Source organism: Cyanistes caeruleus, chromosome 20 (genome assembly GCF_971803275.1).
Source record: "Cyanistes caeruleus chromosome 20, bCyaCae1.hap1.1, whole genome shotgun sequence".
Lineage (NCBI taxonomy): Eukaryota > Metazoa > Chordata > Aves > Passeriformes > Paridae > Cyanistes > Cyanistes caeruleus.
Window position 1 is genome coordinate 7,045,631 of NC_141720.1, and position 25,837 is coordinate 7,071,467.

At 46.8% G+C, this 25,837-nt stretch overlaps 2 protein-coding genes, 1 long non-coding RNA gene and 1 other non-coding gene across 13 annotated transcripts in view; 2 read left to right on the forward strand and 2 right to left on the reverse strand.

Annotated features, from left to right (window-relative positions):
* Positions 1-10,950, reverse strand: part of BRD3 (bromodomain containing 3) — a 41,545-nt gene extending 30,595 nt beyond the window's left edge. Inside the window, exons 1-3 of one of the 7 annotated variants that reach the window (XM_086858735.1) lie at positions 10,795-10,950; positions 8,196-8,345; positions 4,697-4,787 (exon numbers count right to left, since the gene is read on the reverse strand). The gene's annotated coding sequence lies outside the window, so the exon portion shown is untranslated. Of the gene's footprint in view, positions 1-2,222; positions 2,508-4,696; positions 4,960-8,195; positions 8,346-10,173; positions 10,261-10,794 lie in introns of those variants that run through there. The other 6 variants (XM_086858738.1, XM_086858736.1, XM_086858742.1 and 3 more) reach the window with 6 other exon arrangements.
* LOC111937053 (uncharacterized) lies at positions 5,515-7,289 on the forward strand. Its single transcript, XR_002868391.2, has 3 exons — positions 5,515-6,051; positions 6,132-6,188; positions 6,309-7,289. It is a non-coding gene; the product is annotated as an uncharacterized LOC111937053 (long non-coding RNA).
* On the forward strand, positions 10,221-22,015 carry WDR5 (WD repeat domain 5). 4 transcript variants are annotated; one of them, XM_023938293.2, is made up of 14 exons: positions 10,221-10,332; positions 12,280-12,470; positions 13,269-13,377; positions 14,674-14,747; positions 15,658-15,747; positions 16,323-16,412; positions 17,049-17,132; positions 17,967-18,022; positions 18,158-18,204; positions 18,362-18,437; positions 18,763-18,796; positions 19,555-19,629; positions 19,890-19,977; positions 20,892-22,015. In XM_023938293.2, the coding sequence occupies exons 2-14, from the start codon at positions 12,390-12,392 to the stop codon at positions 20,990-20,992; spliced, it is 1,005 nt and encodes a 334-aa protein (XP_023794061.1). In that variant the 5' UTR covers positions 10,221-10,332; positions 12,280-12,389; the 3' UTR covers positions 20,993-22,015. The 4 variants fall into 4 exon arrangements, with proteins under 4 accessions (XP_023794061.1, XP_086714869.1, XP_086714870.1 ...); XM_086858743.1 differs by lacking the exon at positions 10,221-10,332 and adding an exon at positions 10,337-10,785; XM_086858744.1 differs by lacking the exon at positions 10,221-10,332 and adding an exon at positions 10,914-11,583.
* A 1,342-nt stretch (positions 22,016-23,357) lies between these two features.
* Positions 23,358-23,485, reverse strand: LOC111937165 (U6atac minor spliceosomal RNA). Its single transcript, XR_002868469.1, has one exon. It is a non-coding gene; the product is annotated as a U6atac minor spliceosomal RNA (small nuclear RNA).
* Positions 23,486-25,837: the final 2,352 nt, after the last annotated feature.

Sequence of the window (25,837 nt, forward strand, 5' to 3'; positions counted from 1 at the left end):
TATAGACTAAAGAGAAAGACATACACAATCTTAGCATTTCTTCTTTCCAAAAAGGAAGGCTTTGAGGTCTGGAGTAACTCTGTTTCAGCAGGAGCCTTCCAGGGAATTATTAAAGACTCCCCAAACTTCTGTGCTAAAAAAAAAATGAGACACCCAGCAGTCTGCCAGTGCTGTGATCTGCAGATCAGGAGGCAGGACCTGCATTCACAGAACACTCAAGCAGTTAGGGAGTTGTAAGCAATACAGATCATGGCTTTTTCTGCTTGTAAAGCAACCAAACTGCTTTGGGGACTTCTTGTTTGTTTTGATCGATGCATATTTATTCTGCACTTGTCACCCAGATCCTGCAGCACATATGGTAGTCACCAAGTCCCCTCTAATACCTTGGCTTAGCACTGTGTGAATTAAAGACAACAGCTTCAGCTTTAAAACTAAACTTCCAGTTTCATGTAGACACACACCCCCCAGCACACTCACACTGTACACATTAAAAATATTAACAAGCATATTAAAAACATGCTTTTCTATTCCCAACAAGGAACAGCAGGTGTGCTTTGCTAATTATGTCAGCTTCTAACCTGCTATTATTTACCAGTGAAGATGTAAAAAAAAAACAAACCAAACCAACCAACCCCAAAACCTACATACAGAAGTTCGAAATATTAGTGAAGCCATCATATTTGCTCACCCAAACAAGTTTATTTCAGCAAGTTTTGGCTCCTGAAGAAATCAACAGAAAGGAACATCCACACTCTGGGGCTCTCACAGAACATTTATCCCGAACCTGACAGAACGCATTCTCCACGTTGTCAAAAGCCAATTGTGGAGGAAAACACGTTCTGAATTAACACCCTGCGAGACCCAACCACGTAAAGACGCACACAGACCCACGACCTGAACACTACAGCTTTGTTTGAAAGTGAAACCAAGCAGGCTACAAATAATGCTCTATCCCCAGCGCCCAGGGAGGTGCCAAACCCAAACAAGAAGTATAAACGGAGGAGAAGCACGGGAGTTTTGAAGTTTTACATTTTATTATCGGCAGCATTATTTATAGAGTGACACTTCTATATATAAATCTGCGATCTGTGTTTCTTTTTACACCTAGAAAGCATATCAAGTTTAGGCAGCGAACCCTTGGGTTTCCATTTATTTGCAAAAGTTTGGTAAACACCGGATATTTACACGACCGGAGCAGCTGGGTATACACACACACACACATACACAAATAAATGCATGCGGACGCGGACAACACGCGAAACGCACACTTTCCAGCCCTTCATCCGCTGCCTGCTCAGACCTTTTCCCAGCTCCCAAGCCAGCGGCGGGGCCGGGGAAATGGCCGGAGCAGGCGGGCGCTGGCGCAGGGCTGGGGCCGCCGCCGGGCTCCGCTCCGCGCCCCGCTCCGCACCCGAGCACGGCCGCGACAAACGCGGGGCCGAGCACCCGCGCACCGCCGGCACCGGGGGCTGGAGCCTGCTTAATCCCCCCATTTCTCCCAGCTATTTTGGAAATTTTCTTTTTTCCTCTTCCCTCCCTCTTTTTTTTTCCCCCCCTCCCCTCTTTCTTTTTTCCTTGTTTTCAAGAGCGCCCGCAGCCCTCCTTTTCCTCGCCCCTAATTTTCCCCTTCAAAAGATGGCGGGCAGAGAGAGCGAGCGAGGGAAAGCGAGAGCGAGAGGGGGAAGAAAAAAAAACAAAACAAAACAAAACCAAACCAAAAAAAAAAAAAGGAAAAAAAAAAGAAAAAAAAAAGAGAAGAGAAAGAAAGCATGCAAGCCCGTCCTGCGTTGGGGCGCGGGGCTCGGCGGGGCCGCAGCTGCGCCCGGCCGGGGCGTCTTCGGGCGCTCGGCGAGAAGGGGAGGGGAGGGGGAGCAGAAGATGGAGAAGAAGCGGCAGAAGAAGAAAAGGGTGGGCAGGAGCGGCGGGGCCGGGAGGAAATCAATGGCCAGGCTGCAGCCAGCCCCGCCGCGCTTTGTTACAATTGTGGCGGCGCACAAAGGCTGCGGGGCCGCGGGGAGCGACGCGGGGCTCTCGCAACAAGAAGGAGCAGAAGAAGAGAGGAGGGGGGAAAAAAAAAATATATCAGCATTGGCCTTTCCCAAGTGGGTTTTGCTTTCCTCCCCCTTCTTTCCCGGCCCCCCCTCCCTCCAGAAACCATGGCCCAGTGCTAGCAACGCACACCCAAGCATCTAACAAATAAAGGGAAAGATTAAATAGATTACTTTGCCCCGGCAGCTCCAGCAACGTTTGCCTTACAGTCCCTCCAGTTGCTCTTCTTTTTATCCTCGGCAAGGCAGTATAATAGATGCGCTACAGCGCCCGAGCGCTCATGCGCCGGGGCGCAAGGCCATGTGGGCACCGTAGTCCCGGGCCGGGCCGGGGGAGAAGCGGCGGCCGCAGCCCGCACTACAAGTCCCAGAAGCCGGCGGGTCCCTCCCCGGCCCCCCGCGCCCTCCCCGGAGCGGCGGGCAGGGGACGGGAACGGCAGGGGTGATGCCCCGGTCAGCGGGCGGCGGGGCCGCCCAACGCGGTGTCCCCAGCGGGGGAAGCGGCCGGCGGGGCTCGGGGCGGGGGAGCGGCGACACGGAGCCGTGAGGAGGTGGCGGCGGGCGGGTGTCCCCGGGCAGACATGGCCGGGGAAAATCCCGGCTTCCCCCCTCCGCCCGCGTCGCGCCTGCCGAGGTGCGAGCAGAGCCTGAAAAGTGCAGCTGGAAACACGCGTGGGATCCACGCGTGCTACGGGAGGCCGAGCTGGAAATCACAACTGCTCTCGCCCCCCTTTTTGTGTGTGTGTGTGTGTTGTTTTGGTTTTGTTTTTTTTTTAATCGCGGTTTGCATTGGGTAATGCGCTCTCGCGTTTATTACGCAACAACTAATACGAGCCGCAATAAAAATAGCCCGCCGCCGATGCACGCTGGAGTAGTGAGCGGCCAAAAAAAATCCATCGAGAAAGCCTACAGCCCGATGTAGTTTGCACTGGTTGGTGCATTTCATAACATTGTCAACTGCTGAAAACAACAGAAATTAATCTAATGTATACAATAAAAACAATGTGAATTTTACCAGCACACCACCATAAAAGCATCAACAAACATCAGCGCTGTTAAAAACACTTCCAAGTAACAGACCCACACAGCCCATGTCCTAAAGCAAATCCACAACTGCAAACACAAGTTGAAACAAAAAATTGTTAGAAGCCAAAATAGGCTTGAATTGCTGCAGAAAAAAAAAATAAATAAGAGAACTATTAGAAAATAAATGATGGGAACATTTGAGTGCCAAGATGGAATAAGGCACAGCGAGGGGATTTCTCTGTGGACACGTGTGCCAGCAGAGGCTGCCACGCTGCTGGTTCAGAGTGCCACATGCTGATGCCAATTAATAAGTCAGTTTATTGTAACCATAAGGTGAAGGCAGTTTTACTAAAAGGCCTTATTTCCAGAAGATTAGCTTTAGAGAAACACAACCAATGGGAGTAAAATTTCTCCAGAGGTAAGATATAATCACAAAGATTGTACAGGCTTAAGAGAATTCCATTTAGCCGTGTTTTCAGATGCCTCAGGATGGAACAAAAATTGTACACTCGCCTTAGCCATGCTCCCCCCCAAAAAGGGCTTTTTGGCACTCAATTCCAAGGCTTGTGCAAATTCAGGAACCAGAAACTCTACCACTCTTGGATACGCTTACTAAGGCAGCATTTGGTGTATCTGCATTGACACACAAACCCCACTCCAGGTCAGTGTGTGAGACATGGGTTTCCCTCCTGCCAGCTGACCCTTTTGACTTGACCATCAGGTACCCCAAAGTCACCTCCCCACCCTCCATGCCCAGAGCACATGGTCTCTGCAGGAGCACAAAGCATGCAAGCAGTAAGAAAAAGGTAAATTCTGGGTCTGCTTTAGGAGAACCACCACACTTCATGAGCGGGTGTTCACAAACCTGATTGCCAAAACCAGAGGAAATCCCTCTGAAACAGCACTTGAGCTCTGGCCTGCCCACAAATGCCCTGAACACCAGACACCTGGGACTAGGGGAAAGGACTGGATTTTGAGCACTTTTTACCATTGTTCTGCTCTAAACCCATTTGCAAGGCAATCTAAATGACCACAAGTGTATCCAAGCATTTGAGAGCTGACGAGAACCAGAGGAGTTCTGACTGCACTGTCCTGCTCCAGGATGTACCTAATCCATATGGATAACCAGAGCAGGAATTCCTGAATGCCATAATATACACAGACACCAAATCACGAGCATGACCAAAGAGCCCCTAAATGAAAACTGCTGCAGCTCAAGGCATGGGGGCTGGGAAAAGTTGGCAGCTGAAGCTTTCCAAGGGAGGGAACAGGGAGAAATGGGCTGAGTATTCATTATGAACACTTGGAAAAATGGACTCCATGCACACTAAAGACTCCTTTTCAGCTAAATCATAATCTGAAAGCTCAGGTTTTAAAAATATTTATACTTAAGTTAAAGACAAACTCCTGCAACAAAAGAAGTGTTGGCTGCAATGTAATGCTGTTAGCAGAGCCACAAGGAACTGAACAGGGGTCTCCTATTGCAAAGTGTTCAGCAACAGACACAGAACATAAGAGCAGAGAAAAATCAGAGAGCGCAGGCAGACAGGCAAAGACAAGAGAATCCAGAGAGCAGAAACTCTGTGAGAGCAAAAAATTCTCCCAGCTAGAAGAACACTCACCTCACAGTGAATGTGCATAAGTTCCATGCTGGAGTTTGAGCCTCGCTGCAAATCCACTGTCAGGAGCACGATGATGGAGGGTACATCAAAACTGCAACCCAAAAGGAGCCTCCAATTACACCTTACCCTGCCTTATCTCACCCAGGGTGGGTGTAAGAGAGTTTCATCCCAAATTGTCATGTTCATTATGCAGCAGGCTGAGCAGGCAAAACAATTCATGTGGGAAACTGTCCCCAGAGATGTCACCACGATCAGCTTTCAACCTGGAACACAGCAGTCATTCACACACCTACCTGTAGGTCTGCACACTTGTGCTTGAAGAACCCTGCTGCATCCTCCAAGGGATTAGGAAAGCAAACATATTTTGGGATCCCTAAAGCCTTCTTTATGCAAGGCAATGAGTTTAGATAATGGTTTAGCCAAACAGGCACAGGCTGACTCAGTTTGAATAACCCCCTTAGGAGGTACAGTGAAATCTAATCAGAACAATTTAAGATCAAGTTACCAAAGCCAAAGTAAAAGCACTCCAACCGAGGAAAAGAGAGTCATAATCCTTAAATTAAATTCTGAACTGATTTTGTCACACAGTTTTATGCACAAGATAGAACAGGCTGTCTCTTTTGAGACACCTTAGCACCAGCTTTTCCATAAAACACAAACCCACAGCAACTCTACCTCCTCCTATTCCCCAAGCCCAGAGGAACATCTGAGATTCACCTAAAGCTTCTCAATTGGCCTCTGTGGTCTTTTATGCTGCACCTCCAGTTACCCAATTAGTGCCTTGTTAACAAACACCTGCCATGTATTTATTGCTGGCTGTTGTAGTACTTTTAACCTGTAATGCCCAGTGGCACCTACATCCTTCTCAGAAGCTTTGTGCACAGGCTTCAATAAGAAAAGTGTTATTTGTGCAAAACCAGAGCGGTTTTCATAGCTGTTAAGCACCGGCACTTTTTGCCTCTCTGCTCATGGAGTGTTGGGTGTTTTGAAACCGAGAGGGGATGGAAGGAGAAAAGGAGATACTTGGTGGGACAGATGAGTTTTGGGAGGATGGGCCACACTCAGTACCTTGTGTGACTGCACCCAACAATATTTAGCAGGAATCAGGGAATGCTGGGAATACCAATTTTTCTGATCTTTGCAATAGATATTTCCTGCAAGCTTCTGATTTTCACTGTGCCTGTTCTACCATCAAAACCTCAGTTCCCCACTGCAAGGGGAGGTTATATGACTCAGATCACTCTGGTGTCAGGCAGAAGGGTGTTGAACACAAGGGGATAAATGCTCTTATTACAACAGAGAGTCATCTTTTCCAATGATCATCTTCAGTGTAGTGGCAGGATTTCCTCGATTGAGTAAGTGTTATTCAGTAAGTTAAGGATGACAGGATTAGGGCAGAGGTTTGAAACAATAATTGCAGTTTGTTCTTCTGTAGTACCTTTCATCTGTGGAATTCACAACAATGCAATAATCCTCCTAACAGCCTTTGTAGGTAAGGAAATATTATGACTCCTGTTTTTTAGCTGAGGAAGCTGAGAGGGAATATGATGATGCAGAGAATCATGGGCAGAGGCAGAATTGGGACTCAGCTCTTGTGACTCATTCTTTGTAGTTCTGAGAGCCTGGACACACCAGTTGGTGAGGCCACCCTGGCTCCTCACTCCCAGGAATGTCAGTGCCTGCAGGGATTTTGGATCTTCAGTGTTCTCTGTTCATCTGGAGAAGGGTGAGCAGAGCCCCCCAGAATGGGAAGCCAGGAGCCAGGATGCCTATAAGCCCCAAAAGGGCTGCCCACACTGTGCTACTTGAAGAGAAGACAGGAAAGAATTGAGCAACCCAAACCTAAAGGATTCTAAGTGTTCATCTGCAAAGAGGAGTTTTGATTGTCATCTGAATGAGGGTCTGGAGTCAGCCTATATCCAGTGGTGGGTTCAGAGTAGATTGAAATAAAGTTCTTCCAGATTGGAAGTTCTCAAACCAGTGAAGCAGAGATGAAGTGCTTCCACTGCAATGGAAGAGCAAGAAGAGCCCACAAAATCTTCTGTCTGACTATGATGTGTCTTACCAGGAGGGAGCAAAAAGCTTTATCTGGAGGAGCTGGAGACTGGGATATAGTGGGCTAAGATTTATATATAAGGAAAGAGGCAGAGCAAAGGCCTACACTGTTGTGAGAGAGAAGAAAAAGAAATGACCACAGAATTTGGAAACTGAAAAGAAACTGCTCAACCAACATGGCTACATATCTTTGGCCTTAGTTAAAAATGTTCCTTTGGAAATCACATCAGAATGGTTTTGTTGGACATTCAGTGTGATGTGGAGACCCAGCACCTACTGTGAACACAGTGGTTTGCACAGGTAAGCAAGGCTGTGAATGGTGTGTGCTACTGAGCTGGCACCTGAACCAACAGACACTGGAACATGCCAGACTTCAGCTGGCCAAAGCCCTGAAGGATTCCTCTTTGTTTCCTTCCTTTTCCTCCTGCCCCCAAAGACTGGAAAGAATGGCACAGAGATCCTCTAATCAAACAGTAACACCTTCAAACATCTCGATCTGTAAATGACAATGAGTAATAAATAGATTTCACTAAAACTATTTCAGGGGTGTGAGTGAATGTATTGATCTGTCCGCTCTCTGTGGCTGGAGCCAAAGAACAAAGCTCCTGATTCACAGAAGTGCTGAGAACCTGCTGCTCCAGTTGAAGTGGCTGGGAGAGTCAGGCTGTCATCACGTCTGGCAGCCAGAGCGTGTGTGACTCAGGCTGGGGCTCTCAAATCAGCAGCCTCGATGCGTTAACTTGGCTGGGGCTGGCATTGGGGGGAATTTGTGCTGAATGATGCCTTAGAGTACATTTCAGGACTCCAACCCTGTGGGAAGTCCAACTTGCTCTTCAAAATCATGTTTCTTACCAGGTCTTTACTAACAAGGGTTTGATACATGCAGTGTTCAATGATCTTATATTGAAATAAGTTCTTCAACTTCTAGAGGCTCCTGATGCCTGGACTAAGTGTTTGTACACATCCCTCCCAGGGCAGGATGATTCCAATCCCACCTGCCCTCCACTGGGCTAAGATTTCTGAGCTTTAAATGAACAAATGTTGGCAATGATGCAAGCAAGGCTCAGAGAGTAGTGGGGGAGGTAGAAATATCATCCCGGAAAAGGTTCAGTGTTTGTTTTTAAATCCCAGAAGAAACGTATGAATGTGATGTAGTGGGGATTTAGGAAAAAGAACCCAACAGGGCAGCATGTTAGGAACCACCCAGAAACAGCTCTGTGTCAGGGATCAGCTGCTTTTTAGAAGTCTGAAGGGTGCAGCAGGTCTCTCCCAAGTTCTTCCTCCCTGTTTCTGGAGCAGAGTGTAACACACAGCGAATCTGTTCTGCACTTCCTCTGTCTGCTGAGGGGCCCAAGCAAATAAAAATGCGAGCTGAGATTGCTAATTGTGCCAAAACATAAACATGGGCTCACACAGCTTGTAAGCTCCCTGTCTGATTACTCACCACTACAAACGTAAGCACAAGCTGGTTTGCAGCAGGCAGGTCGAAAGAACAGGTCCAGGCTGTAGTGAAGTTCCTGGGAGCTTTTCCACAAACAATAACGTCCTTTGGATCAGCTCTGCAGCACTGGGTTAGCTCTGCTCTCAGTGCAACCTGGAACAAAACCACACATGTTGGTCACAGCAGGAGCCTCAGCCTCAGCTCCTGACACCCTGAAAGGCACCCAAAGGGACCCCAGTAGCACTGGGAACAGCCACTTCCTTCCAATCTGGGCCATTTTCCTTTCCCTTTCATCACCAGGGAAAGCTGCTCTCCCACAAACACCTCAGACAGGTGTCTTTTCCAGTGCACTTGGCACGTGCCCAAATTCAGGCTGTTTGGAAGCAAAGGGAATGAAAGATTTGGTGAGGGAGAAGCCTGCCAAGCTCCATGCTTTCCCAGAGTCTGGATAGATGTCACATCCTGCTGATCCCAGCTGTGGAAGCCTGGCTGGGGGAGCAAGAAAGACCCTCACAGATAATTCATAACCATCAAGTGAAATTTAATCCAAATTTTTGTCTGTGCCGAGCCCAGGAGGGGATGTTCTGCAGTCCCAAAGAAATGCTCCTGCTCATGCTGCTTCTGAAAGCTCCAAGCTATCAAAAACCCAGCCTGGCATGGAGTCAGGAACTTGGCCAAATGGAGTTTATCATACTTTAAACAAGTTAAAAAAATTATCCAGGACACTTAGAGGCTAAGGGGTTGTTTAGGATTACACTTAATTTGTAGTAAAGACTACAGTTTTCAGGTTCCAGAGAGGTGTTATTCAGAGCAGATAGGGATTTTTATACAGGCACATATATGTATCTTCCACACATGTATAAATATATTTATACATGCTTTCTACATATATTGAAAAATATCAGGCAAAAATTCCCAAAGCAGACACTGAGAGGCAAAGTACGAACTTATCTCCAACATGAAAGAAACAAAAAACACCCTGCCACGAGAAAGTTCTATAAATAGCGTTATACTGCTGATTTGTATTCTCCCATTTTATTTTATATTCACTGTTTAAAAGACTGAAAACATTAAGCCAAAACCATCTGGAAGAATCAGCACCAGGGATTTAACTGGATTTGTTTCCTAATATTGTTCTGGTGAGTGTGCAGCTCTTCTAACTGTGTTTTACCTCCCTGAGTTTAGAGGGCAGGGCTAATTCTCCAGATTTCTGCTGCAGAGCTCCAGGCTGGAGAAGAAGGGCCTTGGCTTCACTACACCACAGGTTTTTTTCATCTTTTCCTTTCTCAACTGCCATTAGAATTTTTGGAAGTGAAATATTTTCCTGTGTTAAAGGGCCAGTAAATGACACACGTCTCCTTTTCTTCCCTCTTAACTGAAAGCAGACTGCAACGTGTGGGTTCAGAAATAACCCACCGCTCTCCAGAAAAGCGCTTAAACACGTGTTTAACTGTAACTGGGCTGTTTGGCCTTAATGAATTCAACACTCTTGAGTCAGGGTTTTTTTGTGTGACAATACGCCGAGAAAACCACCTTGCCTCAGATATCCTCTCACCCAGGCAAGGATTATGGTGTTCAATGGTTCAAACATCAGCATTAGAGAGTCACAGAACCTCTTAATTTGAAAAAGACCTCTGGGATCATCGAGTCCAACCTTTGATTGATCATCACTTTGTCAATTAAATCATGGCACTGAGTGCCACATCCAGTCACTCCTGGAACACCCCCAGGGATGGGGACTCCACCACCTCCGTGGGCAGCTCCAATGTTTAATGTTTCCCCCTAACCCAATATTTAACACCACTTTCCATATAGAAATTCCCTCTGATATCCAGCCTGAACCTCCCCTGGCGCAGCTTGAGGATGACTCTTTATGCCCTGTCACTACCTGCCCAGGCAAAAAGCCTGACCCTCACCTTGCAAACATTATTATGGATATTATAGACGTTATTATAGACGTTATACAGTCACTATTACAGACATTCCTGCCGCGCGAATTGGCCTGCCGTGCTCACAGCCGCTTTTATCAGTGTGCATCCAACGTGGCCAGCTGCGGACTCACCCCAACGACACCCAACCCCCTCCAGCCGGGCTCAACGGCCCCGAGCCACGGCAGCGGCGCCCCGGCCACCCCATCCCGGTCTGTACAAGCCCGCTCCCCACACGGGAACGCCACACCGCCATGGCTGCGGCCCGCACCCCGCGGCCCGCACGGCCAGGGCGCTCCCCGCAGCGAGCGGGGAACGGCAGCGGGCGCTGGCAGGGAAGGAGGGAAAGGAGGAAAAAGAGGGAAGGGAGGATAAAGAAGGAGGGGAGGGAAGGGGCGGGCACGACGCCACGGGGATGGGCTCCGCCCGTGCGCGCACTCGCGCCGCTCTTTTGGCTCTCGGGCCGCGCCGTAGCGCTCCCGGGAGAGAGCGGCATTGTGCGGCCTCCGGCCCGCTCCGCGCAAGCGCCGGCCCGCATTCCCCGCCTGGCGGACCCGGACCCGCCGCCGCCGCCGCCGCGTCCCCCCCTCCCCTCCCGCGGCCGCGCTCCTCCCTCGCCGCGGAGGAGGCGGCGGCCGCCCCCCTTTCCCCATCCCCGTCCCCCGGTAAGTCACCGAGAGAAAGAGCGAGAGGGCGAGGCGGTGGCTCGTCTCCCGTCTGCTCCTCGTTCCCCGCACCGCCCCGGGCTCTCCCGCACCGCCGTTGCCCGCGCGCGGCGCCGCCGCCTCCCCTCAGGCAGCGCGCGCGGAGCCCGCCCGCTCCCCTTCCCCCCGGCCCGGGCCCCTGCGCGCGCCCGGCCCGGCCCCCCCATCCCCGACCGCGTGGGGACCCCGCACTCGCCCCCCCCTCCCCAAATTCAGGGGCTCCCCCAGGCAGCCCCGCATTCCAGAGCGAGGGAAGGGCCGTTCGGGACCGGGGGTCTCGGGGGGTGTTGTCGGTACCGCGTGCGTGGCGGCGGGGGATGCGCAGGGAGCCCCTCGGGCGCGGAGCGGTGCTGCGGTGGTTTGGCAGCGCGCTGCGTGCTCGCCCGACTTCCCAGATGAGTTCCAGATGAAATGGAGTCACGATCTGCGTTAGGGAAGTTTAATTTCTTCTTGAGGCTCCCAGATCGCCCGGGGAGTGTCCCTGACTGGAGATGCAATCCTGTGCCATGTGCTCTGGGATGACCCTGCTGGAGCAGATGAGCCGCTGTGCTCCCTTCCAGCCTGGCCCATCCTGGGATCTCCCAGACCCGAGCACAGCCGGCGGGCAGCTGGTAGCGCCCTGCTCTGCACCCTCTCGGGAGGGAGATGCTTGGAATGCCAGTGGATCCTGAGAGCAAACGCTCTCCTTCCCGAATGTGCTGCCAACAGCAAAAGGAGCTGCGATGTTGCAAAGGCACTTAGAAGACAAATCCTGACAGTGTGAGCCGGGGGTGATTCTGTTCCTGAGCTGAAATGTGGCTGAGCTGCAGTGGAGATTTGTTCCCTCTGCAGCATCAGCCCCGATTACGGAATCCTGGCACTGCACTCCATCAGGTCTTGTTACAGAAAGCGAGTCTGGAGAGGCTGATCCAAGGCTGCTGCCAGTCAGGGGGAAGTCTTGGGTGGAAAAGGGGATGGTTTGATGCTCAGACCTTTCAGCAGGGAAATATGACACCAAAATATTCGCGTTCTGAGGTGAAAAGAATCTAGTCAGGTCTTAAGCTTTGCAAGCGCTGGTTATTTTTTGTGTTCCTTACAATCTCGTACTCTCTAATAAATTAAGATGGAAAGGCCTTGGACTGTTCTTTCCATCTTCCATACAAACTGCTGTATTTACTCTGTGCTAAGTACTCGTTAGAAGTGTTTTGGGGTCTGCGATATGAAAACCCTGCCACAGCTCAAAGCTATTGTGCTGTACTTCAGTTTGGAAAAAGGAGTGATCAAAGGCCGTGGCTTGAGTTTTTGGTCTTGCACATAAGTGGGTCTGAAGGCCTAAAATACTGCTGTGTTGCTCAACAGATAATAAATAGGGGTTTTCATACTGGTTTCTGGCAACCTGCTCTTTGACCAGTCTCACTCTTGTGCATGCTGAGAATCTTTTTGACAGCTAATGAGAATATTTTGTTTTTCTTCCAGGTTTTCCTTTCAGCGTGGTTCTCCTCTCGGTGGCAAGAGCTGCCTTTTAAAGCAGCACATTCATTCTCCCCTTCAAGCACCCATAAGTCTCATTTGCCAGCTCCAGAACCATGGCAACAGAAGAAAAGAAGCCAGATGCAGAATCTACCAAAACACAATCTACTCCTTCCTCCTCGACCAATCAGAGTAAGGTGTGTATGGGGCTCCAAAATATATCCCTGTAAAAACACCTGGAACTACCTGAGCACTCAGCAGCCAGACCAGAATCAGGGATTTGAATTCTGCTGTAAATTAAGATCTTTTCCATGTGGCTGCTTCTGCTGTTGTCTTGTGCTGAGGATTTTATGGGAAAAGTGGATGGAGTGCAGCTCTGCTGTAGTGCTCAGTGTTGCTTCTTTAGGTTTTGGGGAAGTTCTCACTAGTGAAATACTTCTTGTCATTTTGATAATGACAGATACTGTTTGTGGCTGGAGAATTGGTGGATCTCTAGCTGTGGGGTGGGGAGACTGTTATTCGGGTTCTTTGAAGCCTGGAGATGCTCATAGGAGGTGTTATTGTCTAACCATGAAGCCTTTTCAAAGGGGAAAAGTGGGATTTTAGGGGCATGGAGGAGTTGGCCTGCAGTTTAATTCATGATCAGAGTGAAAATGCAAACACTTGAAAGCACTGCACAGATCAATATCGAGAGTGTTACTTGGAAGTGCCATGCACTTTGTGGTTGGATTATTCTCACCTGTTGGTTACTGGCTAGGATAGAATTCACATCAGGGGTGACTTGGTGTTGTGCTTGGAACAATGAGGTCCCAGACTGAAAGGGTGTTTGGCTGCTTTTTAATTTGGAGAGTGGAATGGGAATGTAAATGTGATGTAAATGCTGAGATCTCTTTTATGGTGAACATCCACGTGGTCCATTCCTCTGTACTGATCAGAGCTGGCCATTGAGATACTAAATTTGGAATTTAACTCATTCATACATGTTTTTCTTACAGCCTGCCCCAGTAAAGCCAAACTATGCTCTCAAGTTCACGTTAGCAGGACACACAAAGGCAGTGTCATCTGTCAAGTTTAGTCCTAATGGAGAGTGGCTTGCCAGCTCCTGTAAGTATTGCTTGCTTTTATCTCATTTCAAGCACAAACATTGTTTTTTTGGCCTTGAAGAAGGGCCTGTCTGCAGTGCTACCTCCATCAGGGAGAGGAGGGTTGTAATGCCATGGTTTTTCTTAAATGAGTGATACCAAAGTTGTCACTCTTCAAGATAATTTGATTTAAGTTCTGTTACTTTGAGCACTGGGTCTTTGCATTGCCATGAGAGCCCTCACCTCTGCAGATTTCCTTACTGAACAAATAGGCATAAACCAACGCAGGGCTCTTTCCTGTGTGGAGGAAACCTTGTGCTTTTCTGTATCAATGGAAGGTTAAGCTTCTAAATTAAACTTTGAGCACAGTATCTGCAGGCAGAACTTACCTGTGGGAAATAAGGAAGGTGCTGCTGGGCTGCAGAGTTGGATGCACATGCTCTGTCCTGTGTGCCTGTGGTGGCTGACAGTCAGAGGCTTTGACTGCCCCAGTGAAGTGCAGAAGGTTGTTATAAATAGTGTTTCACTGCTTGCTCTCTTAAGTGATAGAACAAGTCCCCTTTCTGTCAGTTTTCGTATTTCATGAGGGTTTTTTGGTGTTCAGCACTGTTTGACAGCTTTGCCTTGAAAATGTGCTTCTGTGCCTGTCAGTGATCCAGAGAGGATCTGTGTGTAAGGAAAGGGCAGTTGGAAATGTTGAATATGACAGTGAGGGTCACTGGAACATCTTCCAGACATGGGAATGGCTTGGGGCTTTGACTTAATTGCAAACACCGTCAATAAAACCAGTGCACTGTGCCATATAAATCATTCTTACAGTGTCCCCATCAGAGTTCCCCCTCCCTTTTCCCCTGAACATGTTTTCCAAACTCTATATCTGGCAAATAGCAACTTTTTTCTCTGGCTTGTTTTGCAAGTTACCATGGATAACATGTTTGGCTTTCTGCAGGCATCCATTCAGTCCAGTTTGTGGTGTAATTATTTTTCTTTTTGGGGAAAAAGCCTTTCAAGCATTCCTGTGGACCAGCACTACTTTTACCACTGGCAGTCTAAAACAAAAGTAGGAACCCAAGTTGTCAAGAGAGAAACTAAAGCTGCTGGAGTCTTTCTGCATTCCAGGCAGCTTATGTAATCTCAGCTGCTGCAGAGTGCTGTGTAGGAAGCTGTTCTTCACCAATTTGGTATCACCTTCTTCTCTGAGGTCTGCCTGGGGAGGGAGAACTGCCCAGAGACAGAGTTAACTTATTTCCTTTCACCTGGAAGGGACAGCTCTGGTAGTGCTGTTAATTAACCTCTGAACTGGCACATTCTTTTCCAGCTGCTGACAAACTCATTAAAATTTGGGGAGCATATGATGGCAAGTTTGAAAAAACAATATCTGGTCATAAGCTGGTAAGTGTGAGGTGATTACTGTGGGAATTTACCTGGGAAGAATTTTGCTTGCTTTTCCTCATTCAGAAATTTCCATTCTTGGTTAGTTCTACCTGTGTAGAACGTTTGTTCTTCAGTCTTATTTTGTGGTTTTTTTGTTTATATAGTCCTGGAATTGCTGGAGTAATAGTGGGGCAGGCTGGGAATATGGGTGGAGTGCAGGCTGCTCATGGAACACCTGCATTCCCAGTCCCCAGCCAGCTTCTGGTGTCCCTGAATTTCAGGAGAACCCACCTCAGACACAGGGCAGAGCATTCCTGGGTGAAAATCCCCGTGAATTCTAACACTGTGTCCTGTTCCATCTTTCCTTTGTAAAAGGAACAAAACACTTGCCTTTTAAGGAGATTGAATTTTTCTTGTGGGTTTGCCTACATAAACACAGCACTTACTCATTCTGCGAAGTTCTAAAGAAAACACAAAACTCCCAAGCCCTTTGGTTTTTCTTTTTTTTAAAGTTTTTTACTTGCTGAAGTTTCATGAGCAAAAATGAAGATTTATCAAAAGAAAAACCACTGGAATCTTCTCCAGCCTTTGGGGATTTGGACTGTAAAGAGCAGCCATTTGTCATGAAGAAAAGCCACTTATTCAGATTAATTTATGAGCATTCTATTTAGGAATTCCAACAAAGGGTTTTGGTGGCCACAGTAAGAACTGTGTGAACGAGCTACTGATGTTCTCAGAGTGTGTGGCTCAGCTTAAAATTAACTTGTGCCAGAGGAGCTCTTAACCCAGCAAAATCACTGAATTCCTGACTGAGTGCTGAATTTTCATTCAAGCTTCAGCTGGGAATGTAATTGCAGTCTGTGTTTTCCACTTTTCTGTGTGGCTGAACAAACAGAGCTGAGAAGAGAATTGTTGTCCTTTGTTTTAGGGGATCTCTGATGTTGCTTGGTCATCAGATTCCAACCTCCTTGTCTCTGCCTCCGATGACAAAACTCTCAAAATATGGGATGTAAGCTCGGTAAGGGCAGGAATTATTATTTATTTTCCTTCATTTTTCTCTGGCACTGGGTTCTTCACTTGTGTTCCTGCTTGTAACAAGCTGGTGAATGGGCTGTGAGGATAAATGAATTGTGCTGTCTGCTCTTGGAAAGAGTGGGATGCTTGTGGGTACCACAAGGAGCCTGAGAGAGCACTAAAGCCTGATGATGGAGATAGAATCACAGCAAAAAGCCTCTCAGATGAAACCTTTCTGTAACTTCATATCACAGCCACACTTATTTCTGCTTTTTTCACCCATTCTCTCATGACAGAGAGAACTGGATAATTTGGTTGAGTTTTGATTAGGAATATTAAATGGTTTGGATCCTCCTGAGCTGCCCAAAGAGTTTGCACCTCGTCTGCAATCATGATGATTGTTTTATGTAGGTTTTTCCTTTCCTGTGTTGTTGCAGCTGGCCCTCTGCCCATCTAAATCTGGGGTTAGAGATGGTTTCTTTCTGTGCTGCACAGTGATTAACCTTAATGTGGTCTCTCTGGATGCTTTTATGACGCTGGGTGATGCTGTGTATTTAACTCTGCTGAATTTTATTTCAGGGTAAATGCTTAAAGACATTGAAAGGGCACAGTAACTACGTTTTCTGCTGCAATTTCAACCCTCAGTCAAACCTCATCGTTTCTGGCTCAGTGAGTGGTTTTTAATTTTTCTTTTCTTCGTGGGAAGCACGTACTGCACACTCCGTCACTTGTCACTAAAGGGACAGACAGGTTCTTTAGGGATCCTTGGCAGAATGATGATGGCATTAAATCACAGTTACAATTACAGCTTTATTTTCTTAGCAGATTATTATGATTAGTATAGCACACTAATTTATGATTAGAATGGCATAGGATTTCTGCAGGCAGGATTGATGTAGTACAATTTATAAGTAGGAGTACAGAATTTATGTACAACTTACGGTTTCTAACCTGGATTCTGACTTATCTAAAGGATGACTTCTAATCACCTCTCCCTCTGCAGGTTGGGTCAGGTCATGGTTTGAAAACAATATTAAATGAAAGAATATGAATCACACAGCCCATTTCAATTGTGTTTTCCCTCACAAGCATAGCTTGTAGTCAGGTGAGCTGTGCATTGCCCCTGCTTTGGGAAAGCCTTTAATCCATCCTCAGGGTCCTACATGGAGACAAGGAATTCAGGGAGGTGTTCCCCGACTGTTGGTTGTGTCCTGGGCTTTCTGACTCAGCTGAGATAAGATTTCATGCTGAATGCCTCAATCAGGTGCTTGACTAAACCTCCTTGTGCCTCTCTTCCCTCTCCAGTTTGACGAAAGCGTGAGGATATGGGATGTGAAAACAGGGAAGTGCCTCAAGACGTTGCCTGCTCACTCTGACCCAGTTTCAGCTGTAAGTCTCTCCTGATCAGTGAACACAAAAATGCTTGTTTTGTTAGCAGAGCTCCTCCTGCCCCTGTAGAGAGGTGAGTTTGTGCTGTTACCAAGCCCTTACACAGTGTCCAGGCTGGGCTGTGGTTGTTGCCAGTGGTCGTTGCTCAATGGGAATGAAATGAGAGATGTTTTCTCTAAGACCTCTAAGAATTTTGGCCTGAGTGTAAATGTGAGTAGTGCAGAGGTGTGCCAGGCATGCCTGTGTGTCATTCTGGAACACAGCTTTGTGGCACTTGATGCTCAGGAAACAGTCTGTATTTCTCTGGCTTTAGTGTTGTTCAAAGCCCTTACTGAAATCCAGAGCAGGCTTGTTCCATAGAACACTCTTCTTTTAAATCTCAGTCATTTAATAGGAGAAATAAGCTTGGAATACAGCAATATCCACTGGAATTAAGGAAAACCAGAAGGTATTCAACTCTTAATGTCTTTGAAATGAAGACCACTGAAAAAAATGTGAGCCTCAGATATATTTAACTGTGGTTGTTCTAACATGATTGTTCTGCCATATGTAAAAGATATTTCACACTTACAAATGTCTCTTTCTAGTAATAATTCTAAAAAATTATTCTTTAGCTATAAATAGCAGAAAATTGACCTTAAAACATTAGTGGCTACATAAGAAGTTCTATTCCATGCCCCTAAAATAATCAGGTTCTATTCACATGTTTTATTCTGCTGATGTGTTCCATGTCAGAAATTGAGAGTAAGGACTTGTAGTGGAGCTTAAACATTTGATCTTTATGAACATCAGTAAAGTTATTCATTTTAATAATTAGTATTAATGTTATTACAGGTGCATTTTAATCGTGATGGATCCCTGATAGTGTCAAGTAGCTATGATGGACTGTGGTAAGTAGTTATTTCTTGTCTGCATCTGCATTTTAAAAACACTTTATAAAAAACCCCAAACTTGTATCTGTAATATTAGAATTGTAATAAAAGACTTTAAACCAAATAATAATGATTTTTGTGTGTTTTTAACAGTCGAATCTGGGATACAGCATCAGGCCAGTGCTTGAAAACACTGATTGGTAAGTAGAAATATTTCTTGTCTGGGCTCTATTTTTCACACAGATTTTGAAATATGAAATTTTGAATATGAAAAACAAATGAATGTCAAAAGAAACCCTCTGTCAGTGAGATAACACAGCCATGCACTTGGTAACACTGCTTTTAATTCTGCTGTAGATGATGATAACCCTCCTGTGTCTTTTGTGAAGTTCTCACCAAATGGCAAATACATATTAGCTGCAACTTTGGACAAGTAAGTATAAAAATAAAGGAGAATAACACACAGATTTGAAATTTGGAGTATCAGATGATGCTTTATTTTGCTTTTTGGCTCCAACAGTAATGATAATACATGACTTCATATATAGTGTTTTATATAGAGGAAAATATGAATGGCATGGCAGTAAAATTGATATTTTGGGGTTAACTTACCCTACATTCCAAAGCCAGGCTAAAATAATCCACGTAGACTTTTGGAACTCTGGTGTGGAGAAATATTTTTCGGCTTCTAGAAACTTTTCAGATAGAAAAATAAAAATACCCAAGAACTAAAATCTTCGTTTTTCTTTTTTTTCTAGCACTCTTAAACTTTGGGACTACAGCAAAGGAAAGGTAATTCTTTCTCTTTATGTGCACTTAGTTAAGTTTTTAGGAAAATAGGATTTTACATGCGATTTTTAAACTTAACGTATGAATACTACAGAAAAAAGTGTCAGTACCCCTCTAGTGGAGAGGATAAACTATTTGCAGAGCCTGTTGCAACAGGACAAGGGATAATGGTTTTAAACTGAAAGAGGGTGAATTCAGGTTAGAAAGTTCTGTGAGGGTGGGGAGACCCTGGCACAGGGTGCCCAGAGCAGCTGTGGCTGCCCCTGGATCCCTGGAAGTGTCCAAGGCCAGGCTGGATGGGGCTTGGAGCAGCCTGGGATAGTGGAAGGTGTCTGTGTCATGGCAGGGACTTGAAAGTTTTCAAAGTTAAACTGTTGAGTCTTTTCTCTCAAACTCTCTCTCAAACTTTTGAGTCTTCAAACTCAAACTATTCTGTGATTGTGACTAAAGGTGTCTCTGAAAAGAAAAAAAATTAAAATACTTGCCTTCTTCATAGCCCTGAGACATTAAATATAGCAATATTTCTGCATTTTTCTCTTCATGAGCAATAAATTGCCTTTCATCTCTTTCACTGTTGTAATGGGACGAATTCAGGGCTTTGTGTTGAGTTTTAGAGCAGAGGTGCCCTCTGCATCCTCTAGATCTGTTGGCAGTGGGAAACACAGGCTGATAAGTTTGGTCCTTTTTTCCCAGGGAGTTTGTCCTTGACTGAGAAAACTCCCTTCCAGCTACATTAATGTCTTGTGATTCTTCCCTTCCAGTGCCTGAAGACGTACACAGGACACAAAAATGAGAAGTACTGCATATTTGCCAATTTCTCTGTCACTGGTGGAAAGGTTGGTGTTGATCTGATTATTTATTATTACCTATGTGCACTTTTTACTGCTTTTCTCTGTAGATAAAAGAGGATTTTGGGGCTGGAAAGCTCCTTTGGTGGGTGCTGGTTTCTGTGTCTCTAGGTGGGCTCACTGTCAGCTTTCCTGACTTTTCCTCCTTCTCCCTTTCACATGACAGCAGTGAAATGTTTACTGAGAAATAGCACTTGGATTTGGATCAGAAAGATTCAGATAACTGTGTTTTCTCTCTGCCTCTCCAGTGGATCGTGTCTGGTTCAGAAGACAACCTGGTTTATATCTGGAACCTTCAGACAAAAGAGATTGTACAGAAACTACAAGGACACACAGGTGAGGGATTCTGTTTTTATTGATGAAATACCCCTCATACCATCATGCTTAGCCTGATCATTTTCTCTCTGATACCAGTTTTGACTCTCAGACCCATAAATTCTTGACTGGCTGAAGCTTAATTGAACCCTGGGAGTTTTGCTCCTTTTTATGAAGAGTTTTTATGAGCATTGAAAATGTTTTATTCTTCACCTGTGGGAACTTTGACATCAGCTCACAAAGGAGATTTGCTTGAGCACAGAAGTGGTGAAGATGTTTTAGTGTCTCGTAACATTAGTGACTGTGAATGGTCTGTTAACACCTTCCAGAGCTGCAGCTGCCAGGGATAAGGATTGGTGTGGACTGGAAATGTGTGTGCATGTGCCTGGTCTTGAGCCAGGAGCTGTCACCTGATAGGTACTTGAGTCTGAGTCCTGTGAAAGAGCAGAGTTTTAACTGAAATCTCAGCGTGCTCAGTCCTTTGCTTTGGGCTGGATCCCAGTGATTTGGGCTGGATCCCAGTGATTTGGAGTGTAAGGAAGGCAGTAGCAGCAGATTTTCATTTTCAGGCTCTAAAGATGAAGTGTTAGCTAAGAACTGACTGGGATGTTGGAAATACCCTCCATGACAAAAAAACTGACCTGGGTTTTGATTCAGCGGTGTCTGACATGATGTGATAGAAGTAAGAACTAGAATCTAGAGAGTTCTTGCCTTTGGAAACCTGTCAAACACTTTTCTACTGCCCTCAATTCCTTCCTGCTTGTATTTCCTCTCACAGAGGAGCAACAGTTGTAAGATTTTACAAATACCACATTTAATTCTGCTACGAGGGAATAACAACTTGGCTTAATAAAACATAGTTGCTAATTTTCAGAAAGGTCTGCTATGAACCAGATTTAAATAATCTCATTTTTCTGTCTTTTCTTTTTGCTCAGATGTTGTCATCTCCACAGCTTGTCACCCAACAGAAAACATCATCGCATCAGCGGCACTAGAAAACGACAAAACAATTAAACTGTGGAAGAGTGACTGTTAAATGTTCCAGGATTGCTTTAGAGACTGTCAGGAAAAACAAAACAAAAAGATGTTTTTAAAAAAAATTATTGAAAAATAAAAACACCCATAAATCCAGTTTGGCAGGAAACCTGAAGAATATTTGATAAAGTGGTTTCTGTTAGTCTTGTCCCAAAGAAAACATCTTAGCTCTGCTAGAGCCGGGCAATGTGGTGGAAAAAAAAAAAGATGCAGTGTCTCCTTTTCTTGCCTAATGTTTTGGCAGACAAATGGATGATTCTGATGTCGGGTCAGAAGTCTTGGACACCCCAAAGATACTGTATTTTCTGGTGGCATTGCTTCTGGGCACTGTTGCTGCTTAAGGAAGAGCTGCCAATCTACTTTGTACCAGTAAGTTAAGTCACAAGCTTAGAGATGTGTGGATTTTTTTTTAAATATGTCTAATTTTTTTTTAATTTTGAATTTTTTTTTTTTCCAGAATGTAGGTTTTAGTCTCTTGGGAAGTTTCTGTATTGTTTTAAGTAGGAGTACTGCATCTTTAAGGGTGCTTCATTTTAAAACACTCTGCTCAAACTTTGTGACCAAATAAAACCATGCAGTTCCAGATTTCCCTTTTCTTGCCCCTGACTTGACTCCTGTGGTGGAATCTCTTACCTTCTGTATAGTTGCTTACCTCTTGTTACGTGTGTTTAATAGATGCTGTTCTAGAGCAAAGTTACAGTTCTTCTGTTAACCATTAAAATGAATCTTGCTTGTAGTTGTTCTCAGCATATTTTACTCTTTTTTTTTTTTTTTTAATATATTTTGCCTCTTCTGGTTCTAAAACCAACTCACAGAACACTGTAAAGTTATTTCAATGTAAAAAGAAACAAACCCAGACTTTTTGTATCTTGGCAATCCATGGTATGAAGCTGTATTGCAAATGGCATGACTCTGTATCTATCTCAGCATTGGTATTTCTTTCCCTTTTTGTCATATCCATGTGGTATTTACACATCCAGAAAAATACCATGTGCCATAATAAAAAGGTGGGATTTTATGTGTATGTTTGTGGTTAAGAGCGTGCTGATGTGAAGTGTCTGTGGAAGCTTCTCTTAAAAACATTTTTCAGGGAAAATGTTTTCTGTAGAAACTCCAGTGAGGGAGGATGAGGAGCAGCAGTCTGGAGAAAAAGAGGAACAAACACAAGTCCAGATTTATTTAATGAAGGGAGAAGGATTGAGCTGAAGGTGTCCTCAGCAGCGACAACATTGCTACAACCCCTCACAGAGTGCTCGAGCCAAGGGAAAGGATTCATGCTGCCCTCTCCTTGCAGGATGGGCAGGGATCCAGGATTTACTTTGTGCTGGTTAAGAAATGCATGGAGACACAAGTTTTACTGCACCCAAAGGCTTCTGCTGCAAGGGGATATTTTGCTCCTGGTGAAGCAAAACCTCATTTTTTTGGTGTTTACCTCATGTGCTCGGTAATAACAGAAAATCAATTACAGTCCAGACCTCTGGAGTGCTGCTCTGAGGTTGCCTTGCTTTGAAACCCTTGGAGAAAAAGCTGCAAGACATCAGGCATAGGTTTTATTTTTAAAATACAGAGTTCATGTTGAGCTGCTAAAACGGCTATTAATAATATCACTGCCTTTGGAGGTTTTTCATTACCCCCAGGAAGGGACACTGTGTCTAGACTTAGTGTCACTGCTAAAATGATCAACTCAGGATTTTTTTTCAGCCTTATTCTTGAAAATATTCAGTGAAAGTCTTCAGTGCAAGATCTGCCTGTGCTGCCTTACAGCACGGAGAAGGTGGAATTTCACTCCAGCAAAACATTTTAATGTTGATTCAGAAATGTTTCCTGGTGTAGTGTTTCTCATGGGTGTGAGTGGCTTTGCCTGCCCACCTGTGCTGTCTCATGGATCCGTGGAGAAGGGAGATGAATTTTCTGCTATCATGAGGAAATCTCTTGAACAGGGATAGAAAAACCCCTAATGTAAAGGATCTACTGTAAAGCTGCTCTTCATAAAGGTTGCGTTTAAATCCTTAATATCCCACCTGGGATTAACGCTAGGGCCTATTGGCATGAGCCCTACTTACCTCTAATTCTGCACAGCCTGGCATGGCTGTGGTGGTTAGAGCCAGGATTAGCTCAAGCACAGCTCTGGAAACAAGGAAACAGCTGGAGGGGCTGGAGTAGGGGAGGTGTAACTTTATTTTAGCTACGGGCTGAGAGTAGCTGCGGTGTGTTACAGCACCCTGAGGGAGGGTGAGTTACAGCCTCGGGTGCACCGGCCACTTTAAAGCTGAGGGAAAAGGCGAGCTGGGAGACTAAAAAAGAGGCTGCTGCTTTTTAGTGTCTCCGGCAATGAAAACGAGATAAAAAATAAAGAGGAAAAAAACCCAAAAACATGGTTAGATGCCACGAAGTAGGTGGCAGTGCCTTAACCGTATGTGTGTTGTATAGGCCACTAGGGCCCCTTCCATCCTTATCAAGGGGAGTGCTAACCTTCTCTCCTTTCATACAACACAGCTGAAGGCGCCGAGCCGCCGCTATTTAAACCTTCCATAATCTACATCTCTACAGGACAGGGCGAGCCGGCCTTTCTATCTTTTGGGCCCTGAATTTACATCTCTTCCTAATCCCCACAAGAAAAATTTTACTCTTAAGTCCAGATTTGCCCTAAAACCCCTAAAAATCTCGGTAAAATGGCTAAAATGTGCACTTTCCCCTAGGTTTTTTAATATATTCATCACTCTCAGCCAATCAGCGTGAGGAAGGCGGAGTTTCCTCTCCCGCCCTGTGGCACGCGGGGTGTGGTTCCGCCTTGGCCTCGCTGCTGGGGGCGGGCACGCCCGGGGTTCGCCGGTTCGAGTCCAGCCCCCGGCGGGACGGGGCGGGGCGGCTGGGATGAGCTCAGCGCGGGATGTGTGGCGGGGCGGCGTAATCTGCGCGGGGTTTGAGCTTTCCCAACGGGTATCCCGGGGGTTTGAGCTTTCCCAATGGGTATCCCGGGGCTCTGAGCTCTCTCACCGGGTATCCCGGGGGTTTGAGCTTTCCCAACGGGTATCCCGGGGGTTTGAGCTTTCCCAACGAGTATCCCGGGGGTTTGAGCTCTCTCACCGGGTATCCCGTAGGTTTGAGCTCTCTCTCCGGGTACCCCGGGGCTCTGAGCTCACCGGGTATCCCGGGGCTCTGAGCTCTCCCGCCGGGTATCCCGGGGCTCTGAGCTCTCCGGGTATCCCGGGGCTCTGAGCTCTCTCTCCGGGTATCCCGGGGCTCTGAGCTCTCCGGGTATCCCGGGGCTCTGAGCTCTCCGGGTATCCCGGGGCTCTGAGCTCTCCGGGTATCCCGGGGCTCTGAGCTCTCTCTCCGGGTATCCCGGGGCTCTGAGCTCTCCGGGTATCCCGGGGGTTGTGCGGCAGCGGGATTGCCCCGCGGGATGTGCCGCTGGAATCTCCCGCAGCCGGAGCAGCGGTGCAGGAGGGAGCCCATTCCCGACACGTTCCTGATGCCCCGGAGCTGGAAAATCGCTCCGAGTTCCATCAGCGCTAATGACGAGTTACAAGTTGTAGATGTGGCAGCGGTGGAAGAGCTTGAGTGGCTTTTTTCCCCTTAAGGTCTTTCTCTTCGGCATAAAGGGGATAAAACCATACAAACGTTTCTCTAAGTGAGCACTGCAATACCTCAAACAAGCCCGGGGAGCTGATGTTCCCAGCGGGATTTCTCCCTCAGCATCCCGCCGCAGGTCCCACCGATACCGCCTTAAGGCATCGCTCCATCCTCCGAGCCCTGGGACTATCCCAGCCCTTCCCGCTGGGAAGGAGCAGCGGAGGAGCCGCTTTTCCGGATGAGGCTGCGGATCCAGGTGCAGCGCCCAGGGGTTGGTGCGGCCCCGCCAGCTGTGCACAGCTGCTGCACCACAGACTCCCAGAACGGCTCGGGGTGGAAGGGACCTTACAGCTCACCCCATTCCAGCGCCCTGCCACGGGCAGAACACCTCCCACTCTCCCAGGCTGCTCCAAGCCCTGTCCAGCCTGGCCTTGGACACTTCCAGGGATGCTTCATCACTGCCACAGAGGCCAGGCTGCTCCTGGCTGCCCCTTCCAAATAATTGATGAGTTTATTAGAGGATTAAAAGTTAGTTTCCCCTCCTTATTGAATGCTCTGATTTATGCATGCATTTAAATCAATCCCATTTCCTGCCTTTTATCCCTTCTCCCCCAGGCTTTCAGGCTTTCCTGTGTCAGACATTTATTACAATCACATTGTTTTCAGGCAAGTGAATCACCGTGGGTGGTTTAAGGGATTTAAATCCATGAGCTGCATTCCTTGGGCACTTCTCACAGGTGCCAGCTGCCTCTCCTGTGCTGTAGATGCCCCTCCTTGGACCAGCCTGTGCTGCCTCCCGGTGAAATGTGAAGCAGCATCCCTGCAAATGAAGATGCTGTTGGAGATTAGGTGCAAGCCTGCCTGGCTGGGAGCTGTGTCTGTCAAAGGAGGTGCCTGGTGGGCTGGGGTGCCCAGGGTGGGAGATTTCAGGTGCTGCTAGCAGGCAGTTGCTGGATGAGCTACATAAGCAGCTTATTTTGTCATTTTAATTTTTTAATCCCGTGCATTCCGTCGCGCTCTCTCATTAGTAAGCATTAGCTCTCCAAGTCCCATTAGCTCCGCTGAAAGCTGGGGCTTTACTTGTGGGGACAGCGCTGGAAGAGCCAACAGGGGGCTGGGAGCCTGGTCCTGCAGCTGGGGACAGCCGTGGTGTCCCATGTGGGTGTGACCCTGGCCCTGCAGAGCCATCACTGCTCAGTCCTTTCCTTCGCTGTCCCCCTGTCCCCTCCCCAAGCTCCTGGCAGTCCCAGCTCCCTCCAGAGCTGATCCA